Source organism: Pristiophorus japonicus, chromosome 22 (genome assembly GCF_044704955.1).
Source record: "Pristiophorus japonicus isolate sPriJap1 chromosome 22, sPriJap1.hap1, whole genome shotgun sequence".
Taxonomy (NCBI): Eukaryota; Metazoa; Chordata; class Chondrichthyes; family Pristiophoridae; genus Pristiophorus; species Pristiophorus japonicus.
Window position 1 is genome coordinate 12,347,156 of NC_091998.1, and position 25,851 is coordinate 12,373,006.

General features: G+C 48.5%; 1 protein-coding gene across 1 annotated transcript; it reads right to left on the bottom strand.

The window, feature by feature from the left end:
- Positions 1–18,454: 18,454 nt before the first annotated feature.
- On the bottom strand, positions 18,455–25,331 carry LOC139234862 (peptidyl-prolyl cis-trans isomerase-like). The gene is made up of 6 exons (XM_070865634.1): positions 25,130–25,331; positions 22,527–22,557; positions 22,352–22,440; positions 20,563–20,659; positions 18,728–18,803; positions 18,455–18,644 (listed from the first exon to the last, which is right to left on the bottom strand). The coding sequence occupies exons 1-6, from the start codon at positions 25,202–25,204 to the stop codon at positions 18,506–18,508; spliced, it is 507 nt and encodes a 168-aa protein (XP_070721735.1). The 5' UTR covers positions 25,205–25,331; the 3' UTR covers positions 18,455–18,505.
- Between the last annotated feature and the right edge of the window lie 520 nt (positions 25,332–25,851).

Here is a 25,851-nt window from a genome sequence, read left to right on the forward strand (position 1 = left end):
AGCGTTTCCTGTCAATCACGCGTTGGGCGGGGCTGCGCTCCTCATTGGCTGGCAATCACAGAGGGCGGGGCCACGCTCCCCATTGGCTGTGAATCAGAGGGGTGGGCGAAGCAGCGCTTCCCATTGACTGTCAATCAAACGGAGGGCGGGGCCGCTCTCCCCATTGGTTGCCAATCAGAGGGGGCGGGGCCACATCCCCATTGACTGTCGGACGGCAGGACCACACTCCCCATTGGCTGCCAAGCACACGGAGGGCGGGGCCGCTCTCCCCATTGGCTGTCAGTCGCGGAGGGCGGGGCTATAATCTCGCACAATGTCTCTGTTCCTGTCTCAGAGTCCCATGTGGCGACTGGTTCTCGCCAAACCTTATAAAAATAAACACTTGCATTTATATAGCGCCTTTCATGACCACCAGATGTCTCAAAGTGCTTTATCCATTAGAAACATAGAAAATAGGAGTAGGCCATTTGGCCCTTCGAGCCTGCACCACCATTCAATAAGATCATGGCTGATCATTCCCTCAGTACCCCTTTCCTGCTTTCTCTCCATATCCCTTGATTCCTTTAGCCGTAAGGGCCATATCTAACTCCCTCTTGAATATATCCAGTGAACTGGCCTCAACAACTCTCTGCGCCAGGGAATTCCAGAGGTTAACAACTCTGAGTGAAGAAGTTTCTCCTCATCTCGGTCCTAAACGGCCTACCCCTTATCCTTAGGCTGTGTCCCCTGGTTCTGGACTTCCCCAACATTGGGAACATTCTTCCTGCATCTAACCTGTCCAGTCCCGTCAGAATTTTATATGTTTCTATGAGATCCCCTCTCTTCCTTCTAAACTCCAGTGAATATAAGCCCAGTCGCTCCAGTCTTATATATCAGCTGCCATCCCGGGAATCAGTCTGGTGAACCTTCGCTGCACTCTCTCAATAGCAAGAGTGTCCTTCCTCAGATTAGGAGACCAAAACTGTACACAATATTCAAAGTGTGGCCTCACCAAGGCCCTGTACAATTGCAGTAAGACCTTCCTGCTCCTATACTCAAATGCCCTAGCTATGAAGGCCAACATACCATTTGCCTTCTTCACCGCCTGCTGTACCTGCATGCTTTCAATGACTGCTGTACCATGACACCCAGGTCTCATTGCACCTCCCCTTTTCCTAATCTGCCGCCATTCAGATAATATTCTGCCTGTGTGTTTTTGCCACCAAAGTGGATAACCTCACATTTATCCACATTATACTGCATCTGCCACGCATTTGCCCACTCACCTAACCTGTCCAAGTCACCCTGCAGCCTTTTAGCGTCCTCCTCACAGCTCACACCGCCAGCCAGCTAAGTGTCATCTGCAAACTTGGAGATATTACATTCAATTCCCTCAACCACCTGCCTCATTGTGGATCCCCTGATCCCAACTGGCTGGGGTTTTATTGAGTCTTGTGAACATCACGTGACTGGCTAAGCCACTCACAACTCTTTTGGGGGGTGAACAAAATAAACATTAAATCAAGTGCCCCCCGATCTGGGGGACACTCCAAACACTTTTCACGTGCACTTTTTTTTTTTGTTTGTTTTTATGGTGATTTTTGTGGGGTTTTTTGGGCACTAAAATCATGATTTTTTCCAAGTACCCCCTATAAAAGGGGAGGGGCACACTAAAACCAGCATTTAAAATAAATTAGACTTTAAAACAAATAAAATCAAATTAAAATTTGGTTGCCGGGGGTGATGATGCACTCCAGTCCCTCCGGTGCCCACCTCTCGCGAAAGGCCGCGAGCGTACCGGTGGACACCGCGGCTAAGCCACTCACAACTCTTTTAGAGGAGACAAATAAACAGTAGGTCAAGTGACCCCCGATCTGGGGGACACTCCAAACATTTTTCAACTGCCCTTTTTTTAAAACTTTTTTTGGGGGGGTTTTTGTGATTTTTTGGGGCAATAAAATCATAAATTTTACAAGTGCCCCCTATAAAAGGGGAGGGGGACATTAAAAACCCCGGCAATTAAAACAAATTAAACTTTAAACCAGATCAAATCAAATTAAAATTTGGTTGCCGGGCGTGATGATGCACTCCAGTCCCTCCGGCGCCCACCTCTCGCGGAAGGCCGCGAGCGTACCGGTGGACACCGCGTGCTCCATCTCTAGGGACACCCTGGCCCGGATATAGGCCCGGAAGAGAGGCAGGCAGTCAGGCTGAACGACCCCCTCGACCGCCCGCTGCCTGGACCGGCTGATGGCACCCTTGGCCGTGCCCAGGAGCAGTCCTACGAGGAGGCCCTCGGACCTACCCGCTCCCCTCCGCACAGGGTGCCTAAAGATCAGGAGTGTGGGACTGAAGTGCAACCAGAATTTCAGGAGCAGCCCCTTTAAATATTGGAACAGGGGCTGCAACCTCACACATTCAGTAAAAACATGGAACACGGACTCCTCCAGACCGCAGAAATTGCAGGCGGCTTGGGAGCACATGAACCGGCTTAAAAATTAGTTGCACAGGACTGCTCCGTGCACCACCCTCCAGGCCAAGTCCCCGATAAATAATGGGAGGACTCCCGCGTAATGTGCACTCCATCGGGGACCCCCGCCTCCTCCGGACGGCACTATGGTACGCCATGGCGTGTCCGGAAGGCAGACGAGGATGGCAAGGTTGAGAGTGTGCAGGAGCAGCCCGTACAGGAAACCCCTCCGCGCAGAACTGAAAGGCACGGAGGGGATTTCCCCGAGGCGGCTCAAGTTGTGAAGCGCCGGCTCCCAAGGGAGGTTCTGGGGTTTGGCGCTGATGAGGAATTCCGTCCGGACGGGGGTCAGTTCGGTCGGGATCTCCCCACGTGCTTGAGCCTCCTCGACGCACCTAATGGAGTCGGGGCCCAGTGCTGTTTTTAGCGACTCGATGGCATCGGCCGAGCGGCGGACGTCGGCCGAATTTAGGCGCCGCGCCAGCATGTCTGCCGCCATCCAGCCCGCTCCTCCGCCATCGAGCAGGTCCCTGACCCTGGTCACCTCACCAGCCACAGCCCTCTCGTCCGACTGCCACCTAAAACCTCGGAAGTGGAGGTACGGATTCCTGAGCAGCGGCTCCTGCAGGACAGCCGCCACTCCAGCCGGTGGAGAGCTGCGCTTGGTGGAGACTTTGTTCCAGACCCTGGTGAGTTCCTTGTAAAAGACAGGCAGCTCCTGGACGGCGGTCCTGACGCCCCCCAAGCTCACAAACAGGAGCTGCGTGTCGTAGTTGAGGTCGTGCTGCTGGCGGAAGAAATGCGTCGCCAGCGCTAAGCCACTCGCAACTCTTTTAGGGAGTACAAAACAAACATTAGATCAAGTGCCCCCCAATCTGGGGGACACTCCAGACACTTATACCTGCCCTCTTTTTTTTTTGTTATTTTTGACTGTTTTTTGGGGGTTTTTTGTGATTTTTTTTTTGGGCAATAAAATCATAAATTTTACAAGTGCCCCCGATAAAAGGGGAGGGGGACACTAAAAACCCCGGCAATTAAAACAAATTAAACTTTAAAACATAAAATCAAATTAAAATTTGGTTGCCAGTCGTGATGATGCACTCCAGTCCCTCCGGCGCCCATCTCTCGCGGAAGGCCACGAGCGTACCGGTGGACACCGCGTGCTCCATCTCTAGGGACACCCTGGCCCGGATGTAGGCTCGGAAGAGAGGCAGGCAGTCAGTCTGAACGACCCTCTCGACCATCCGCTGCCTGGACCGGCTGATGGCACCCTTGGCCGTGCCCAGGAGCAGTCTACGAGGAGGCCCTCGGACCTACTCGCTCCCCTCCGCACAGGGTGCCCAAAGATCAGGAGTGTGGGACTGAAGTGCAACCAGAATTTCAGGAACAGCCCCTTTAAATATTGGAACAGGGGCTGCAACCTCGCACACTCCATAAAAACATGGAACATGGACTCCTCCAGACCGCAGAAATTGCAGGCGGCCTGGGAGCCCGTGAACCGACTTAAAAATGTATTGCACGGGACTGCTCCGTGCACCACCCTCCAGGCCAAGTCCCCGATGAATAGTGGGAGAACTCCCGCGTAGAGTGCCCTCCATCGGGGACTCCCGCCTCCTCCGGACGGCAAGATGGTACACCATGGCGTGTCCGGACGGCAGGCGAGGATGGCAAAGTTGAGAGTGTGCAGAAGCAGCCCGTACAGGAAACCCCTCCGCGCAGAACTGAAAGGCATGGAGGGGATTTCCCCGAGGCGGCTCAAGTTGTGAGGCGCCGGCTCCCGAGGGAGGTTCCGGGGTTTGGCGCCGATAGGAATTCCGTCCGGGCGGGGGTCAGTTCGGTCGGGATCGCCCCACATGCTTGAGCCTCCTCGATGCACCTAACTGAGTCAGGGCCCAGTGCTGTTTTTAGCGACTCGATAGCGTCGGCCGCGCGCCTGACGTCGGCCGAATTTAGGCGCCGCGCCAGCGTGTCTGGCGCCATCCAGCCCGCTCCTCCGCCATCGAGCAGGTCCCTGACCCTGGTCACCTCACCAGCCACAGCCCTCTCGTCCGACTGCCACCTAAAACCTCGGTCGTGGAGGTACGGATTTCCGAGCAGCAGCTTCTGCAGGACAGCCGCCACTCCAGCCGGTGGAGAGCTGCGCTTGGTGGAGACTTTGTTCCAGACCCTGGTGAGTTCCTTGTAAAAGACAGGCAGCTCCTGGACGGCGGTCCTGACGCCCCCCTAAGCTCACAAACAGGAGCTGCGTGTCGTAGTTGAGGCCGTGCTGCTGGCGGAAGAAATACGTCGCCAGCGCTAAGCCACTCACAACTCAATAGCTCTACAAACAGGTGCATACATTACAGCTTCCAGTAGCAGTATACAGAAGCAGGCTTTTCCGAGAGGAACATTTGTCATTAATAACACGCACCTCCAACGTTCCCCCGAATCGATCGCGAGATCCTGCGCAGGCCGCTAGAAGAGATACCGCGCATACGCGGCCGCTGCGTATTTAAAGGGACCGCGCACAAAAAAAATTAGAAGGAACTTTGCTTGCCTCTCTCATCTGTCGCTCTGTACCTGTGTGATCTGGCAGCCCCCAGTCTGCTTGTTTTTCTGAGGTTCAAATGTTTTATTTATTTTCTTAAAGCAGCGTTCAGAACTGAAAAACGCTGCAGAGAATCAGTCTTCAATATTACTGTTTGTGCACCCAGGTTAGCAACTCGTGCTGCTCAGCATTCCGATTGTTTGTAATCTGGACAAGTTAAATTGAAGGTAGCGATATTTCAGTCTCAGCTTAATATAAACTAAGAAAAGATTTAACTTGAATCATAGAATTTATAGCACGGAAGCTAGCTGTTCGTCCCAACTAGTCTTAGCCAGCGTATATGCTCCACACCAGCCTCCTCCCACCTCTCTTCATCTCATCCTATTAATATATCCTTCTATTCCTTTCTCCCTCGTGTGCTTATCCAGCTTCCTCTTAAATGCATCTATGCTAGTCACCTCAACCACTCCCTGTGGTAGTGAGTACCACATTCTCACCATCCTCTGGGTAAAAAGGTTTATCCTGAATTCCCTATTTACTTGGTAGTGATAATCTTATATTTGTGGACCCTAGGAGGACAGGCGCACCAACATCAGTGTCCTTGTCCAGGCTAACATCTCCAGTATTGAAGCACTGACCACATTCGATCAGCTTCGCTGGGCAGGCCACATAGTTCGTATTGTGTTCCTAACACAGATGAGACTGCACACAGGGAGGTTAAAGTAACAGTGACCTCAGTCTTTATTTTGACACTCCAGAGTGAGGAACGGGCCTTAGGGGCCGGCTTATATACAGTGCTCCCAAGGGATGCTGGGATCCCTTGAGACTTCAGAGGATGCGCTCCCTGGTGGCAGAACATGGGAGTGCATGCTTTACAGATACACCACAGTTCGCATGCCACCCGAAGCAAATGCTCTATGCGGAGCTCCTTAATGGTAAACGAGCCAAAGGTGGACAGCGGAAATGTTACAAGGACACCCTGAAAGCCTCCATGGTAAAGTGCGACATCACCACTGATGCCTGGGAGACCCTGGCCGAAGACTGCCCGAGGTGGGGAAAATGCATCCGGGAGGGCGCTGAGCTCCTCGAGTCTCATCGCAAAGAGCGTGAAGAGGTCAAGCGTAGACAGTGGAAGGAGCACGCGGCAAACCAGCCCCACCCACTCCTTCCATCGACAAATGTCTATCCCACCTGTAACAGGGTCTGTGGCTCTCATATCGGACTGTTCAGCCACCAAAGAACTCACTTTGGGAGTGGAAGCAAGTCTTCCTCAATGCCGAGGGACTGCCTATAATGATGTGGACCCTAGTTTTGGACTCACCCACAAGTGGAAATACTCTCTCTACACCTACCCTCTCAAACGTTTCATAATCATAAAGACCTCTATTAAGTCACCCCTCAGTCTCTTTTCCAGAGCAAAAGATTCCTTGTCTGTTCAGTCTCTCCTGATACTAACAGATCGCCAATGGCATTGCTTACAATAGGGCACTGGATTTGCTGTTAAATAAGGACAGAAACATTATAAGATATAACTCACAACGTGTTATTCTGTTGCTAAAATGCAGCTGTGTGTGACTGGGGGTGATTTTAACCCTACTCAACAATAGAATTTAGGCAGGTGGATAATTAAAATGCCCCAGATTCCCATCAGGGGATTCTTACTTCATAGAATCATAGAATGGTTACAGCACAGGAGGTCACCATTCGGCCCGTCAAGCCCGTGCCGGCTCTCTGCAAGAGCACTTAAACTAATCCCACTCCTCCCACCCCTTTCCCATAGCCCTGCAAAACTTTTTCCTTCAGGTACTTATCCAATTCCCTTTTGAAAGCCACAATTTAATGCATCTCCACCACCCTTTCAGGCAGTGCATTCCAGATCCTAACCGCTCGCTGCGTATAAAAGCTATTCCTCGTGTCTTCTTTGGTTCTTCTGCCAATTACCTTAAATCTGACTCCTCTGGTTCTCGACCCTTCTACCAATGGGAACAGTTTCTCTCTATATGTGGCTCAGTGCATTGCACACTCGCTTCTGAGACATGAAGGTTGTGAGTTCAAGTCCCATTCTAGAGACTTGAGCACAAAAATCTAGGCTGACACTCCAGCGCTGCACTGTCGGAGGAGCCATCTTTTGGATGAGACATTAAACCGAGGCCCCGTCTGCCCTCTCAAGTGAACGTAAAAGATCCCATGTCGCTATTTCAAAGAAGAGCAGGGGAGTTATCTCCAGTGTCCTGGCCAAGATTTATCCTTCAATCAACATCGCTAAAAAGATTATCTGGCCATTGTCACATTGGTGTCTGTGGGAGCTTGCTGTGTGCAAATTGGCTGCCGTGGTTCCCACGTTACAAAGCACTTTGAGACGTCAGGTGGTTGTGAAAGGCGCTATATAAATGCAAGTCTGTCTGTGAGACATCTGGTGGTTGTGAAAGTCGCTATTGAAATGCAAGTCTTTCTTTCTAACTGATCAACAAGCATTTAACAGTGATTCTTAAACTTGTTAATCCCAACATACTCCCAGGGTCATTTGCAAATATTGTCTGGGGAATCCTCATTTCACAAAGAGAATGCCAGCAAGTCAATGGTAACCAGTGGTATCATCGCAATAATTATTATTTTTTATATTAGTAATCAGCAATAAAAAATAAATGAAATCTACAGATGCTGAAAATCAAACAAAAACGTTGAGCTGTAAACACATTAGGGAAAGAGGGAGAAAAGAGCAAAAAGGGAGCAGCCAAAATGTACAGCTACCCCCAACCTCCCTCTTGGCACTTGTCCAAAGTCCAATCATGACACTTACTTCATGAGTAGGAACCGAACTACCCCATCAGACGCTCTCACCAACCGTTGTTTCCTGGTCCCTATGCCAGCTGACATAAGTGATTCCCTCCCTTCAGGTTAAGTTCTCTATTCCTTTCATAGCTGCCATCACTACCCTCCTCAAAAAACTACGCTCGACCCCTCCCGCCCGACTGGGAAAGCAGGGGCGGGGTGGGGAGTTTAGTCTTAATGGGTGGGTAGTGGTGGTGCAGGAAGTTAAAGTGTTAAAAATCTGAATCCCAACCAGAAGCTGCCTTTTTCCGGTTTTAACGGAGCGGGATGGGGCACGCAGCCAATCTGCTCCCAGACGACGGGTTCGCCTAGTTAATTATGATGAGGCTGGAAGCCTCCGATTTAACCTCTATTTAACTTCAGTTGGTCAGTTTTCGCAGGCCTTGTGAAACCCGCCAGCAAATGGAAGGCAAAGCCTGCTGGATCCAGGAAGATAGTGCCTTTACACTTACCTCCTCGATAGAAACATAGAAAATAGGTGCAGGAGTAGGCAATTCGGCCCTTCTAGCCTGCACCGCCATTCAGTGAGTTCATGGCTGAACATACAACTTCAGTACCCCATTCCTGCTTTCTCGCCATACCCCTTGATCCCCCTAGTAGTAAGGACTTCATCTAACTCCTTTTTGAATATATTTAATGAATTGGCCTCAACAACTTTCTGTGGTAGAGAATTCCACAGGTTCACCACTCTCTGGGTGAAGAAGTTCCTCCTCATCTCAGTCCTAAATGGCTTACCCCTTATCCTTAGACTGTGACCCCTGGTTCTGGACTTCCCCAACATTGGGAACATTTTTCCTGCATCTAACCTGTCTAAACCCATCAGAATTTTAAACATTTCTATGAGGTCCCCTCTCATTCTTCTGAACTCCAGTGAATACAAGCCCAGTTGATCCAGTCTTTCTTCATAGATCAGTCCCGCCATCCCGGGAATCAGTCTGGTGAACCTTCGCTGCACTCCCTCAAAAGCAAGAATGTCCTTCCTCAGGTTAGGAGACCAAAACTGTACACAATACTCCAGGTGTGGCCTCACCAAGGCCCTGTACAACTGTAGCAACACCTCCCTGCCCCTGTACTCAAATACCCTCGCTATGAAGGCCAACATGCCATTTGCTTTCTTAACCGCCTGCTGTACCTGCATGCCAACCTTCAATGACTGATGTACCATGACACCCAGGTCTTGTTGCATCTCCCCTTTTCCTAATCTGTCACCATTCAGATAATAGTCTGTCTCTCTGTTTTTACGACCAAAGTGGATAACCTCACATTTATCCACATTATACTTCATCTGCCATGCATTTGCCCACTCACCTAACCTATCCAAGTCGCTCTGCAGCCTCATAGCATCCTCCTTGCAGCTCACACTGCCATCCAACTTAGTGTCATCTGCAAATTTGGAGATACTACATTTAATCCCCTCGTCTAAATCATTAATGTACAGTGTAAACAGCTGGGGCCCCAGCACAGAACCTCGCGGTACCCCACTAGTCACTGCCTGCCATTCTGAAAAGTCCCCATTTACTCCCACTCTTTGCTTCCTGTCTGACAACCAGTTCTCAATCCATGTCAGCACACTACCCCCAATCCCATGTGCTTTAACTTTGCACATTAATCTCTTGTGTGGGACCTTGTCGAAAGCCTTCTGAAAGTCCAAATATACCACATCAACTGGTTCTCCCTCGTCCACTCTACTGGAAACATCCTCAAAAAATTCCAGAAGATTTGTCAAGCATGATTTCCCTTTCACAAATCCATGCTGACTTGGACCTATCATGTCACCTCTTTCCAAATGCGCTGCTATGACATCCTTAATAAATCCATGCTGACTGGCCTATAATTCCCTGTTTTCTATCTCCCTCCTTTTTTAAAAAGTGGGGTTACATTGGCTACCCTCTACTCGATAGGAACTGATCCAGAGTCAATGGAATGTTGGAAAATGACTGTCAATGCATCCGCTATTTCCAAGGCCACCTCCTTAAGTACTCTGGGATGCAGTCCATCAGGCCCTGGGGATTTATCGGCCTTCAATCCCATCAATTTCCCCAACACAATTTCCCGACTAATAAGGATTTCCCTCAGTTCCTCCTTCTTACTAGACCCTCTGACCCCTTTTATATCCGGAAGGTAGTTTGTGTCCTCCTTAGTGAATACCGAGCCAAAGTACTTGTTCAAGTGGTCCGCCATTTCTTTGTTCCCCGTTATGACTTCCCCTGATTCTGACTGCAGGGGACCTACATTTGTCTTTACTAACCTTTTTCTCTTTACATATCTATAGAAACTTTTTCAGTCCGTCTTAATGTTTCCTGCAAGCTTCTTCTCGTACTCCATTTTCCCTGCCCTAATCAAACCCTTTGTCCTCCTCTGCTGAGTTCTAAATTTCTCCCAGTCCCCGGGTTCGCTGCTATTTCTGGCCAATTTGTATGCCACTTCCTTGGCTTTAATACTATCCTTGATTTCCCTTGATAGCCACGGTTGAGCCACCTTCCCTTTTTTATTTTTACGCCAGACAGGAATGTACAATTGTTGTAGTTCATCCATGCAGTCTCTACATGTCTGCCATTGCCCATCCACAGTCAACCCCTTAAGTATCATTCGCCAATCTATCCTAGCCAATTCACGCCTCATACCTTCAAAGTTACCCTTCTTTAAGTTCTGGACCATGGTCTCTGAATTAACTGTTTCATTCTCCATCCTAATGCAGAATTCCACCATATTATGGTCACTCTTCCCCAAGGGGCCTCACACAACGAGATTGCTAATTAATCCTCTCTCATTACACAACACCCAGTCTAAGATGGCCTCCCCCCTCGTTGGTTCCTCGACATATTGGTCTAGAAAGCCATCCCTTATGCACTCCAGGAAATCCTCCTCCACCGTATTGCTTCCAGTTTGGTTAGCCCAATCTATGTGCATATTAAAGTCACCCATTATAACTGCTGCACCTTTATTGCATGCACCCCTAATTTCCTGTTTGATGCCCTCCCCAACATCACTACTACTGTTTGGAGGTCTGTACACAACTCCCACTAACGTTTTTTGCCCTTTGGTGTTCTGCAGCTCTACCCATATAGATTCCACATCATCCAAGCTAATGTCCTTCCTAACTATTGCATTAATCTCCTCCTTAACCAGCAATGCTACCCCACCTCCTTTTCCTTTTATTCTATCCTTCCTGAATGTTGAATACCCCTGGATGTTGAGTTCCCAGCCCTGATCATCCTGGAGCCATGTCTCTGTAATCCCAATCGCATCATATTTGTTAACATCTATTTGCACAGTTAATTCATCCACTTTATTACGGATACTCCTTGCATTAAGACACAAAGCATCCCTGCCTAACCCCATCCTAATGGGCATCTAACGTCGCGTTAGAGGTTCTAATCCTGGAACCCCCTCCCCAACAGCACTGCGGGAGCATCTTCACCACACGGACTGCAGCGGTTCAAGAAGGCGGCTCACCACCACCTTCTCACGGGCAATTAGAGATGAGCAATAAATGCTGGCCTAGCCCAAATCACAGACTCAATAACAAAAATATGTTGCATTAGTGCGTCTAATGTTGTAGTCCTACTGTTAGTTTCGAACCCAGTTTTGCAGCTGCTCCACACATTCCAGAGGCTGTTGCACTGATGGCCAGTTGCGAGGAACAGCTTCCTCCAGCGACCGGGGCCCGCCCCAACTCACCCGCCCGCCGCCTCTGCCTTGCGCAGGCGCACTTGTCCCGGGAACAGTTCCCACCTGAATTTCACAAGTGCTTTCCATTCAAAGATCAGTGTTTCTGCACAAGGTCCTGCAAATCCATTGGCAGGATAGGCGCACCGATGTCAGTGTTCTCTCTCAGGCCAATATCCCCAGCTTCGAGGCATTGACCATGCTCAATCAGCTCCGATAGACGGGCCACATTGTCCACATGCCTGATGCTAGACTCCCGAAACAATATGCTAGACTCCCGAAACAAGTAATCTACTCCGAGCTACGTCACGCAGGCGAGTTCCCAGGAGGCAGAGAAAATGCTTCGAGGACGCCTTCTAGGCTTCCCTGTAAAAGATCTAACATCCCGACCGACACTTGGGAATCCCTGGCCCAAGACCCTCAAAGCGGAGGAGAAGCATCCGAGAAGGCGCCGGACACTTTCGAGTCTCTTCGCCGGGAGCACGCGGAAGGCAAACTCAAACAGCGGAAGGAGCACACATCAAACCGAGCACACGTCAAACCAAGCACCCCACCCACCCATCCCTCCAACCACCGTCTGCCCCACCTGTGACAAGAGACTGTAGATTGGTCTCATCAGTCACCTTAGAACTCATTTTAGTGTGGAAGCAAGTCACCCTCGACTCTGAGGGACTGCCTAAGAAGAAGAAACACAAGCGCAGTAACTGCAAGGCTCAGAAACTAAAGCTGAGATTTTGCGGGGGGCGGTCAGGGGTGGGAAAGTGGTTTTTCTCCCCAGCGGGTCAGGACCCCACTGCCATGCGTGCTTTTCCTCGATGTCGGTTCTGTTAGCGCTGAGCAGACCCTACAAGCAGCGGCAGCGGACCCAATTCAGGTAATCATGACCTTCTTTGGAGATCATTAAGAATACATTTGATTTTTTACATGCTCGCCCACGGGGATCACTTCTGTTATGCTGAGGCGGGAAATGAATGGCCATTGAATCAGCTGATTATTTGACTGCATGAATTGTGCTATAAAAGTTCCCACTTCACAGCTGTTCACTCTCCAAGCTCAGAAGTGGTTGCTTACTGCATTTGGAAGACAGATTGAGCTTTATGCAGGTCGCAAGTGTTTGGAGCAAACTCTCTTTCCAGTGTCACCTCATTGGAACAACCTCTCTCACCATCTATTCCATCAGCATGGATGCCCTTTATACTCTCCCACTTGGTCCTCAAACTCCCACCACGATCAGCCCCAACACACACACCAGCATCACTGACAACACCAACCTCTGCAATCAACTGATGCTGCACAGGGCAGAGAGCATCAACGCCCAACCAGATTGCTGCCCGGGTGCCAGGGATGGCCTCACCATGGCCAGATTTACTTCACTTGACACTATATCCTGGCTGCCACATGATGCACCAGGTTGGCACTACACCAACACCATAAAGCATCCCTGCAATGTCCAAGCTATTCCTTTCACAATCTGGACGATTGAGGGGTACCGTTAAGTCTCACCATTCACTGCAAATCACTGAGCCACTTCCAAAGGTGCACACAAATCTGTTGAACGCAAAACGTTGAAAATAAAAGGTTTCAGTGTTTGACACCACATTACTAGAAGCTTCACATGAACATTGCATAAAACACCCAAATGCCTAACCTTGTGTGTTGTTAGTTGGTATGATTGTACTAGGATGAGGGCATGTGAGAGAGGTGGCGAGTGAGGTGGGGATCTGATAATAGAGGAATGGCTGGAGGTGCAAGGTGAGTTTTATTGAGTAAAGATGTGCAGGAATGGGGTAGGTTAGGCAGAGTGATGGGAATGTGATGAGAGGCACAGCAGGATGAGGTTGAGTGTGGCTTTGTACTAACGTTTTGTGATGTACTGAGATCATTGAAAGGTTTATGGCACTGCACCCAGGTCATACTGACCACATCCCTGCTTGTGCCCTCCTCCACAAATGAGCAACTAGGCTGTGTTGATCTCCTGGGGACATCTCTTCCGCCTATGGGAAGGGAAGAGAACCTCCCTGGTGCTGTGATTTCCTCCATAAGTATATGAAGGGCATCATGGGAGAGCCAGTGTGCAACCCTGTGGCTCTGTGCAGCCATTATCACTGTTTGCAGTACCTCAATGCTGCAGAACACTGACAAAACAAATGTCAAAATGAAGTTGGCCATGGTCCCTTTGAGGAAACCGGCTGATGACACATCAAATGACATCACCAGACTTGCTTCCTCGAAATGCACTGGGCAGGCTTAACAAGCCCAAACAATGCAAGATCATTTCATAGAGCGGGATCGGGACACACCCTTGACACCGCCCACCACAGACCCGCCGAGGTCAGCAAAATCGCAGCCCAAGACTTTAGTCCTTCTAAATTTACCAACCATTTGTGCATTTGATCATACAGCCTTTGAGAGACACCTCACGGTGAATTTTAACCCTCAAAAACGGGTGGGTTGGCGTCGGGCCTGAAAGTCATTAAAAAAAAATCTCAAACTCGACCACTTCTGGGTTTAACAGCCAGGACAAAGGGGCAGACAGCAAACCCGCTCCCAGGAGGCGGGTTGGCAATTTAAATATTTTAATGAAGCTGGCAGCCTCTGATTTAACCTACTTTGCAGTTTTACTGTGGCAGCCGGATTTCCCAAGCCTCGGGAAACCCAGCAGCTGAAAGGAAGGCAAGGACAGCTGCAGGAAGGCGATAAGTGCCTTTACAACACTGCTTGTCGGCCAGGGGGATCTGGGGTACATAGAAACATAGAAAATAGGTGCAGGAGTAGGCCATTCGGCCCTTCTAGCCTGCACCGCCATTCAATGAGTTCATGGCTGAACATTCAACTTCAGTACCCCATTCCTGCTTTCTCGCCATACCCCTTGATCCCCCGAGTAGTAAGGACCTCATCTAACTTCTTTTTGAATATATTTAGTGAATTGGCCTCAACAACTTTCTGTGGTAGAGAATTCCACAGGTTCACCACTCTCTGGGTGAAGAAGTTCCTCCGCATCTCGGTCCTAAATGGCTTACCCCTTATCCTTAGACTGTGACCTCTGGTTCTGGACTTCCCCAACATTGGGAACATTCTTCCTGCATCTAACCTGTCTAACCCCGTCAGAATTTTAAATGTTTCTATGAGGTCCCCTCTCATTCTTTTGAACTCCAGTGAATACAAGCCCAGTTGATCCAGTCTTTCTTGATAGGTCAGTCCCGCCATCCCGGGAATCAGTCTGGTGAACCTTCGCTGCACTCCCTCAATAGCAAGAATGTCCTTCCTCAGGTTAGGAGACCAAAACTGTACACAATACTCCAGGTGTGGCCTCACCAATGCCCTGTACAACTGTAGTAACACCTCCCTGCCCCTGTACTCAAATCCCCTTGCTATGAAGGCCAACATGCCATTTGCTTTCTTAACCGCCTGCTGCACCTGCATGCCAACCTTCAATGACTGATGTACCATGACACCCAGGTCTCTTTGCACCTCCCCTTTTCCTAATCTGTCACCATTCAGATAATAGTCTGTCTCTCTGTTTTTACCACCAAAGTGGATAACCTCACATTTATCCACATTATACTTCATCTGCCATGCATTTGCCCACTCACCTAACCTATCCAAGTCGCTCTGCAGCCTCACAGCATCCTCCTCGCAGCTCACACTGCCACCCAACTTAGTGTCATCCGCAAATTTGGAGATACTACATTTAATCCCCTCATCTAAATCATTAATGTACAGTGTAAACAGCTGGGGCCCCAGCACAGAACCTTGCGGTACCCCACTAGTCACTGCCTGCCATTCTGAAAAGTCCCCATTTACTCCTACTCTTTGCTTCCTGTCTGACAACCAGTTCTCAATCCATGTCAGTACACTACCCCCAATCCCATGTGCTCTAACTTTGCACATCAATCTCTTGTGTGGGACCTTGTCGAACGCCTTCTGAAAGTCCAAATATACCACATCAACTGGTTCTCCCTTGTCCACTCTACTGGAAACATCCTCAAAAAATTCCAGAAGATTTGTCAAGCATGATTTCCCTTTCACAAATCCATGCTGACTTGGACCTATCATGTCACCTCTTTCCAAATGCACTGCTATGACATCCTTAATAATTGATTCCATCATTTTACCCACTACCGATGTCAGGCTGACCGGTCTATAATTCCCTGTTTTCTCTCTCCCTCCTTTTTTAAAAAGTGGGGTTACATTGGCTACCCTCCACTCCATAGGAACTGATCCAGAGTCAATGGAATGTTGGAAAATGACTGTCAACGCATCCACTATTTCCAAGGCCACCTCCTTAAGTACTCTGGGATGCAGTCCATCAGGCCCTGGGGATTTATCGGCCTTCAATCCCATCAATTTCCCCAACACAATTTCCCGACTAATAAGGATTTCCCTCAGTTCCTCCTCCTTACTAGACCCCCCGACCCCTTTTATAACCGGAAGGTTGTTCGTGTCCTCCTTCGTGAATACCGAACCAAAGTACTTGTTCAATTGGTCCGCCATTTCTTTGTTCCCCGTTATGACTTCCCCTGATTCTGACTGCAGGGGACCTACGTTTGTCTTTACTAACCTTTTTCTCTTTACATATCTATAGAAACTTTTGCAATCCGTCTTAATGTTCCCTGCAAGCTTCTTCTCATACTCCATTTTCCCTGCCCTAATCAAACCCTTTGTCCTCCTCTGCTGAGTTCTAAATTTCTCCCAGTCCCCAGGTTCGCTGCTATTTCTGGCCAATTTGTATGCCACTTCCTTGGCTTTAATACTATCCTTGATTTCCCTTGATAGCCACGGTTGAGCCACCTTCCCTTTTTTATTTTTATGCCAGACAGGAATGTACAATTGTTGTAGTTCATCCATGCGGTCTCTAAATGTCTGCCATTGCCCATCCACAGTCAACCCCTTCAGTATCATTCGCCAATCCATCCCAGCCAATTCATGCCTCATACCTTCAAAGTTAGCCTTCTTTAAGTTCTGGACCATGGTCTCTGAATTAACTGTTTCATTCTCCATCCCAATGCAGAATTTCACCATATTATGGTCACTCTTCCCCAAGGGGCCTCGCACAACGAGATTGCTAATTAATCCTCTCTCATTACATAACACCCAGTCTAAGATGGCCTCCCCCCTAGTTGGTTCCTCGACATATTGGTCTAAAAAACCATCCCTTATGCACTCCAGGAAATCCTCCTCCACCGTATTGCTTCCAGTTTGGTTAGCCCAATCTATGTGCATATTAAAGTCACCCATTATAACTGCTGCACCTTTATTGCACGCACCCCTAATTTCCTGTTTGATGCCCTCCCCAACATCACAACTACTGTTTGGAGGTCTGTACACAACTCCCACTAACATTTTTGCCCTTTGGTATTCTGCAGCTCTACCCATATAGATTCCACATCATCCAAGCTAATGCCCTTCCTAACTATTGCCTTAATCTCCTCTGCCCTCTCCTACGTCACTGCCCTGCCCCCCCCCCCCCCCCACACAAAGATCCCTGGTGTTGGGGATTAGACCCCCCAAGGATCGGTCTACCCTAGGATCAGCTCCACACTCTCCACATTAGTGATTGAGCCCACCCCAGGCTCTGGGATCAGGCCTCCCCTCGCCCCCAGTAGCAGCTGCAGGCTCCCTACCTGCTCCTGCAGGCTGCTCCAGAGTCCTCCCCATCCTATTGGAAGCCAAGCCTTCTAATCAGGCTGACATCCCAGGGATAATTAAACTAAACTTAATTTTGAAGGCAGCCAAATAGTATAATCTAAATAGGGATCAGTTATGTGTGTCAGCCATGGCTCAGTGGGTGCCACTCTCACCTCAGTCGTATATCCTAATGTACACCAAAAACAGGTAGTGTTGAGAACAGATGCCAATAGTGAAGGACTGGATAGCCAATGGCGTTGAACACCAGGCATTTAGCTCTGGCGCCTAGGCTTAAATCCAGATGCATCATAGAATAAAGCCTGTTTGATTATGTCTGTATCTGACAATTACATTTTAATGCCCCATGCATGTGGATTCAGAAGTCTTTTTGGACCCCCACTGTTTCTAGCTTGTCACCATTCAGAAAGCACGCTGATCTATCCTTTTCCAGTCCAACATGGATGACCTCACACTTGCCTACATTGAAATCCATGCGCCAGTTTTGCCCATTCACTTAATTAATCTATTATCTTTCCATCTACACAGCATACAATGCCACCCATGTGTCATCAGCAAACTTAGATATATGATGCTCCATCTGGTTATCAAAGTAATTAATAAATACAATTAATAGTTGAGGCTCCAACACAGATCCCTGTGGGACACCACTAGTCACATCCTGCCAATTAGAGTACCTGCCTAATACCCCTACTGTCTCCTGCCACTCAACCAATTGCCAAACTCCCCTGGATGGGTACAGCTGCAATACTAAAGAAGCTCGACACCAACCAGGATAAAGCAGTCTTATTTAATAGGCTGCCGCCCCAGCACTTTAAATATCCACTCACTCACTCTGCTGCCAGCACACTGTGGCTAGTGTGTGTTATCCATAGGATTGACTGCAATACACCAAGGCTTCTGCAACAACACCTCCCGGACCCACAATCTCCACCACCTAAAAAATAAATACATGGGCAGCAGGAGTCTGGGAACACCATCACCTCCACTTTTCCCTGCACATCACATCATCCTCACTTGGACATATACCACTGTTATACTTCACAGTAGCTGGGTCAAAATCCCAGAACTCCCTACCCAACAGTAGGGAGTACTTGATTGCAGCAATTCAAGATGGCAGCTCCACCATCAACTTCTGACCTTGCTAGCGACACCCATATCCAAAGAATTAAATTTTTTTAAACTTGGAGAACCTTTTTCTCAAGTGACGCTCCTCGGGTTATCTGCCTGTTTGACACATTTGAGTTGAATTCAGCTAAGAGAATACAGTGATCTTAAGCAATTAGTCATTAATATGAAATACTACAGTGCAAAGCAAAAAAAACTAGAAATGCAAGTGATCAAGTTTTATTTAAATTCTATAATTTCATTTGGAAAAATAATTAGTCCAGCTGTCCACAATCAGCGATGGTAACTTTTTTTTTGGTTTTGCCACTTGAATCGCCCAACGCTTCCATCTTCTTCACAACTTCATCATACCCCTCTGTCACAGATCCAAATACAACATGCTTTCCATTCAACCTTCAAGATTCAACAACAGACATTAGTGACCACAGAATCGTGCAGTGAATCATGGAGAGAATACTAAGTCACCATACACTTACCACGAAGTAGCCTTGGTGCATAAAAAAAACTGGGATCCATTCGTATTTGGCCCACTATTGGCCATGGACAGGATACCTGCAACAGTAAGGTGACAAGTAGTAAACATTCCATAAATGTGTATTGAAATGTTAAAATGCATTTCTGGGCCTTGGAGAAAGATCAGGGTGAGACACTGAGCACAAGTTGGGGGGGACACAGATGACTGAAGATGAACAAGGTAGGTTTGGAAGCAATTTTGAAAGTGGGTAGAAATACAACAGAAGACTTTGAAATCAATAAATCCAAGCAACAAATTCCTCCAGCTACCTTATAGAAACATAGAAAATAGGTGCAAGAGCAGGCCATTCGGCCCTTCGAGGCTGCACCGCATTCAATATCATGGCTGATCATTCAACCTCAGTATCCCACCCCTGCCTTCTCTCCAGAACCCTGATCTCTTTAGCCATAAGGACCACATCTAGCTCCCTTTTGAATATGTCCAACAAACTGGGCTCAACAACTTTCTGTGGCAGAGAATTCCACAAGTTTACAACTCTCTGGGTGTAATCTTCTCCCTTATTACTAGCATAAAGGCCCAGGTTTGTTATAGGTAAAGATTAAGTTCAACAATTGCTTTTGTTTATCAAAAATAATATTTTCACTATATTACCATACCTGCACTTCCCAGGTAAACACCCACTAAATGATCTCCAATAGTGGTTCTCACAGGCAAGGCTGAGGTCTACAGCACTGCGGTGATGTTTATCAAAGATGGAGTGGTGTTTAAAAACAACCACCATTTAAAACAACGACTCAGCTACTTGTAAACAGTCAGATTATCATAGAATAGTTACAGCACGGAAGATAACCATTCTGCCCATCAAGGCTGTGTGGCTTTCTCCAAGAGCACTTCAGCCAGTCCCACTCCCCTCCCCTGCCCTTTCCCCAAAGCCCTGCAATTTATTTTCTGAGGTACTTATCCAACTCCCTTTTGAAATCAGTGATCGAGTCTGCCTCCACTATCCCTTTTGCCAGTGAATTCCAAATTCTAACCAACTTGCTGTGTAAAAAAAAAAAGTTGCTTCTTGTGTTGCCTTTGGTTCATTTGCCAATCACCTTAAATCTTTGTCCTCTGGTTCTCGACCTTTCTGCCAATGGGGAACAGTTTCTCTATCTACTCTGTCCAGACCCCAAATTATGAAGCCTCATGTACCATTTCTGTAGATTGGTAACTACTTCTGAATGCCTGGCACACACCCTGGGGAGCAGCCAGGTAATGACAATGAAAGCCAGCAGAAACCAGATCTCTATTTCCCCCCCTTTTTTAATAAAAGAGACCGTTTAGTTGAAGTGTGGCACCTCAAGTACAACAGATGCAGCTTATCCAAAACTTGGGCAAACCTGAAAGGTCCCAAGACATGGATATATTGGTCATCTACACCTTAGAAACAACATTAGCCCAGCTAAGACTTGTCATATTTTCAGTAAGTGTAATGAACAGATGATGCCGTTCAAAAATGTTGCAAATGTAGCCACTTAAAACTGAAAGTAACAATTTGATTTGCAGAACTATTCATATAGAAATAAACAGTTGCTTATTATATGACACCTTGTCAGAAATGTCTCAAAAGCAATGACTTTGGCTTCAATATAATTTACTTGGGATTCTCCAATGATATTTTATACAATGGTATTTGATAATATTCCATCTCGCAGCCCTCATTTTTCACACCGCTTCCATCTGGTCCCCATCTTCCCGCTACCCACACCGTCCTTCACTCCAACAAACTCAACATTCCCTTCCTCCTACCTCCTCCACTCTTCCCACCCCACCCCTGAAACACATCCTACTTACCAGGCCCTGTGTGCTTCAGTGTGAAGTTCTCATCCGCAAACTTGGTCCCATAGATGGACTTTCCACCCGTGCCGTTGTGCGCTGTGAAGTCACCGCCCTGTACAATGGAAAGTTGAGCAGGTCATTAACCATTGACTGAAACTGAGAGAAATCATTATTAGTCAGGAAATTGTGTTAGGGAAATTGATGGTATTGAAGGTCGATAAATCCCCAGGGCCTGATAGTCTGCATCCCAGAGTACTTAAGGAAGTGGCCATAGAAATAGTGGATGCATTGGTGATCATTTTCCAACAGTCTATCAACTCTGGATCAGTTCCTATGGACTGGAGGGTAGCTAATGTAACACCACTTTTTAAAAAAGGGAGAGAAAACAGGGAATTATAGACCGGTTAGCCTGACATCAGTAGTGGGGAAAATGTTGGAATCAATTATTAAAGATGAAATAGCAGCGCATTTGGAAAGCAGTGACAGGATCGGTCCAAGTCAGCATGGAATTATGAAAGGGAAATCATGCTTGACAAATCTTCTAGAATTTTGTGAGTATGTAACTAGTAGTGGACAAGGGAGAATCAGTGGATGTGGTGTATTTGGACTTTCAAAAGGCTTTTGACAAGGTCCCACACAAGAGATTGGTCTGCAAAATTAAAGCACATGGTATTGGGGGTAATGTATTGACATGGATAGAGAACTGGTTGGCAGACAGGAAGCAGAGAGTCGGATAAACGGGTCCTTTTCAGAATGGCAAGCAGTGACTAGTAGGGTGCCGCAGGGCTCAGTGCTGGGACCACAGCTATTTACAATATACATCAATGATTTAGATGAAGGAATTGAGTATAATATCTCCAGGTTTGCAGATGGCACTAAGCTTGGTGGTGGTGTAAGCTGTGAGGAGGATGCTAAGAGGCTGCAGGATGACTTGCACAGGTTAGGTGAGTGGGCAAATGCATGGCAGATGCAGTATAATGTGGATAAATGTGAGGTTATCCACTTCGGTGGCAAACACAAGACAACAGAATATCTGAATGGCAGCAGATTAGGAAAAGGGGAGGTGCAACAAGACCTGAGTGCCATGGTACATCAGTCATTGAAGGTTGGCATGCAGGTGCAGCAGGCGATGAAGAAAGCAAATGGCATGTTGGCCTTCATAGGTAGGGGATTTGAGTATAGGAGCAGGGAGATCTTGCTGCAGCTGTACAGGGGCTTGGTGAGGCCTCACCTGGAATATTGTGTTCAGTTTTAGTCTCCTAATCTGAAGAAGGACATTCTTGTTATGAGGGAGTGCAATGAAGGTACACCAGACTGATTCCCGGGATGGCAGGACTGACGTATGAGAGACTGGATCGACTGGGCCTGTATCATAGAAACATATAAAATTCTGATGGGATTGGACAGGTTAGATGCAGGAAGAATGTTCCCGATGTTGGGGGAGTCCAGAACCAAGGGTCACAGTTTAAGGATAAGGGCTAGGCCATTTAGGACCGAGATAAGGAAAAGCTTCTTCACTCAGAGTTGTTAACCTGTGGAATTCCGTACCACAGAGAGTTGTTGATGCCAGCTCGTTGGATATATTCAAGAGCGAGTTGGATATGGCCCTTATGGCTAAAGGGATCAAGGGGTATGGAGAGAAAGCAGGAAAGGGGTACTGAGGTGAATGATCAGTCATGATCTTATTGAATGGCGGTGCAGGCTCGAAGGACCGAATGGGCTACTCCTGCACCTATTTTCCATGTTTCTATGAAACAGGCACAGAGACATTCCCAACTATTCGCAAAATAAACTTGCTCCTCACCTGGCACATGAATTCAGGAATGATTCTGTGGAATGTGGAGCCCTTGTAACCAAAACCCTTCTCACCGGTGCACAACGCACGGAAGTTTTCTGTAACAAAACCATTCAGAGTAAGACCAGACATCGATACAACGGAGACTTTCTTCAGCTCAACACAGTCAGTTCCTGGGACTTACCTGCAGTCTTTGGGACCACATCAGCCCTGAGCTGAAAGAGACAACAGTGCACAGCTTCAGTATATCGACCACGTACAATAATAAAACACTACAGATTTACAGCCGTAATCCCTGTTCAAACATTATATTGAGAAGATTTGTAAAAGCTAAATCACACGTACACATGAACAAGTTTTATACAGACCAACAGTAACAATTGTAGCGACACTGCTGCTGGACTTGGATGCAATTATTTTACCACATAGCTGATCAATAAGCATTTAAAAGTGGTTCTTAAACTTGTGTGGGGTAATTCCTGTAATTCCCAACATAACCCTGGAGTCCCTTACAAATATTGTCTGAGGAACCTTAATTTCACACAGACAATGTCAGCTAGTCAATGGAAACCAGTGGCATCACTGCAGGAATTACTGGAAATCATTTTTTTTTTTAAAGCTGTTAACACATTGGGGAAAGAGGGAGAAAAGTGCAAAGAAGCCAAAACACCTGCAATGGCTCTTGTTGCTACCTCATGAGTAGCAACCCAACTTCAGTGTGCCAGTGCAGCCTTCGGTAAAGGACCATAAACCCGGCACCAAGCTCATGCTCTACAGAGCAGTAGTGATACCCACCCTGCTACATGATTCAGAGACATGTTCTATCTACTGCAAGCACCTCAAAGCACTGGAAGTACCACCAACGCTGCCTCCGCAAGATCCTGCCAATCCATTGGCAGGATAGACGCACCAACGTCAGTGTTCTCGCTCAGGCCAACATCCCCAGCATCGAAGCATTGACCACATTCAATCAACTCCAATGGACAGGCCACATTGTCCGCATGCCCAACACTAGATCCCGAAACAAACACTCTACTCAGAGCTCCAACAGGGCAATCGAGTCCCAGGTGGGTCGAGGAAATGCTTCAAGAACACCCTCAAAGCCTTGTTGAAAAAGTGCAATGACCCCACCGACACCTGGGAATCGCTGGCTCAAGGCCTCTCAAAGTAGAGAAGCATCTGGGAAGGCGCCCAACACCGAGTCTGTTCATCGGGAGCAAGCGGAAGCCAAGCTCAAACAGCGGAAGGAGCGCACGACAACCCAAGCACCCCACCCACCTGCAACAGACTGCAGATCCCGCACCAGACTCATCATCACCTGAGAACTCTCATTAGCATGGAAGCAAGTCATCCTCGACTCCAAGGGACTGCCTAAGAAGCAATTCAACTGCCCCATCAGACACTCTCACCAACCATCTATTCTTGATCCCTGCGCCAGCTGACATTATAAGTGGTTCCCTCTTTTCAGGTTCATTTCCCACTTCCTTTCACAGCTGCCATCACTCCTCTCCTCAAAACCCATGCTTGACCCCCACCGCTCACGGCCTTGGGGGGCGGCGGGGGAATAATAGAGTTCAGCCTTAAAAATGGGTGGTTTGGGGTCGTGCACAAAGATAAAGTGTTAAAAATCTGTATCCCACCCAGTTTCAGTTTTAATAGAGGTAGAATGGGGTGCACAGCCAACCTGTTCCCAGGAGACAGGTCGCCCATTTAATTATGAGCTGGAAACCTCTGATTTAACTTCAGCTGGTTGGGTTTCGCAGGCCTCCTGGATCCAGTGTCCATGCCCAAGTCCAACCCCTACTAATGTTACGTTAGTGAGTTTATTTACATTGGATACACGGGCACGGAAACAGGACATTCGGCCCAACTAGTCCATGCCGGCGTTTATGTTCCACTTGAGCCTCCTCCAGTCTTTCTTCATCTAAATGCAACCCTCGATTCCTTTCTCCCTCATATGCTTATCTCGCCTCTGCTAAAATGCATCGATACTATTCACCCCAACCCCTCCCTGTGGTAGTGAGTTCCACATTCTTACCACTCTCTGGGTAAAGAAGTTTTCTCCTGAATTTGATTTCTTGGTGACTATCTTATATTGATGGTCTCTAGTTTTGCTCTTCCCCACAAGTGGAAACATTCTCTCTCCATCCACTCTATCGAAACCCTTCATAATTTTAAAAGACCTCTATCAGGTCACCCCGCAGCAGTTTCAAACAAAAAGGGCCCCAGCCTATTCATCCTTTCCTAACCTCACATTTCTGGTATCATCCTTGTAAATCTACTCTGCACCCTCTCCAGTGCCTCTATCATTCCGGGAATATAGCCACACATGTACACAGGACTCCAAAGTGTGGTCTAGTGTTGCACGCTTACTGTTAGTTTTTAAACCCAATTTTGCAGCGACTGCACACATTCCAGAGGCGCCACACCTTGCTGCTCTTGGCCCGCGCAGGCGCACTGGTCCGGGGAACAGCTCCCCCAGCGGCCGGTCTGTCTCGGCTCAGCCCAGGACCGCGCAGGCGCACTGGTCCCGGGAACAGCTCCCCCAGCGGCCGGTCTGTCTCGGCTCAGCCCAGGACCGCGCAGGCGCACTGGTCCCGGGAACAGCTCCCCCAGCGGCCGGTCTGTCTCGGCTGAGCCCAGGGCCGCGCAGGCGCACTGGTCCCGGGAACAGCTTCCCCCAGCGGCCGGTCTGTCTCGGCTGAGCCCAGGACCGCGCAGGCGCACTGGTCCCGGGAACAGCTCCCCCAGCGGCCGGCGGCACCGCCTCCGGGAAGCGCAGCTCACCGTCATCACGATCCGGCCCAGTCTTTTGCCTTCGATATCGATGTCCATGAAAACCCGGGGATTGTTGCCGGCCATGGTGCGGGAGGGTTTGCCGAGCTCAGTGTGTGAGAGACCGTTCGGTAAAGTGGCGCAGAGGAGCGGCTCGCGGGTAAAAGGGCAGGACTGGGCTTTGGCGGGGCCTTAAGTCGCGTTTCCTGTCAATCACACGGAGGGCGGGGCCACGCTCCCCATTGGCTGTCAGTCACACAGCGGGCGGGGCCGCTCTCCCCATTGGCTGTCAGTCACGGAGGGCGGGGCCGCTCTCTCATTTGGCTGTCAGTCACGGAGGGCGGGGCCGCTCTCCCCATTGGCTGTCAGTCACGGAGGGCGGGGCCGCTCTCCCCATTGGCTGTCAGTCACGGAGGGCGGGGCCGCTCTCCCCATTGACTGTCAGTCACACAGCGGGCGGAGCCGCTCTCCCCATTGGCTGTCAGTCACGGAGGGCGGGGCCGCTCTCCCCATTGGCTGTCAGTCACGGAGGGCGGGGCTATAATCCCGCACAATGTCTCTGTTCCTGTCTCCATGTGGCGACTGGTTCCCGCTGCTCCCGCCAAACTTTATATAAAAAAACACTTGCATTTATATAGCGCCTTTCACGACCACCGGATCTCTCAAAGCGCTGTACAGCCGATGAAGTACTTTTGAAGTGCAGTCACTGTTGTAATGTGGGAAATGCGGCAGCC

Excerpts from the sequence above, each read along its gene's own strand:
- LOC139234862 (XM_070865634.1), bottom strand. The coding sequence starts at position 25,204 with ATGGCCGGCAACAATCCCCGGGTTTTCATGGACATCGATATCGAAGGC. Across the intron at positions 22,558-25,129 it reads TGGGCCGGATCGTGATGACG|CTCAGGGCTGATGTGGTCCC; the intron begins GTGAGCTGCGCT and ends TGTCTCTTTCAG. Across the intron at positions 22,441-22,526 it reads TGTGGTCCCAAAGACTGCAG|AAAACTTCCGTGCGTTGTGC; the intron begins GTAAGTCCCAGG and ends GTTTTGTTACAG.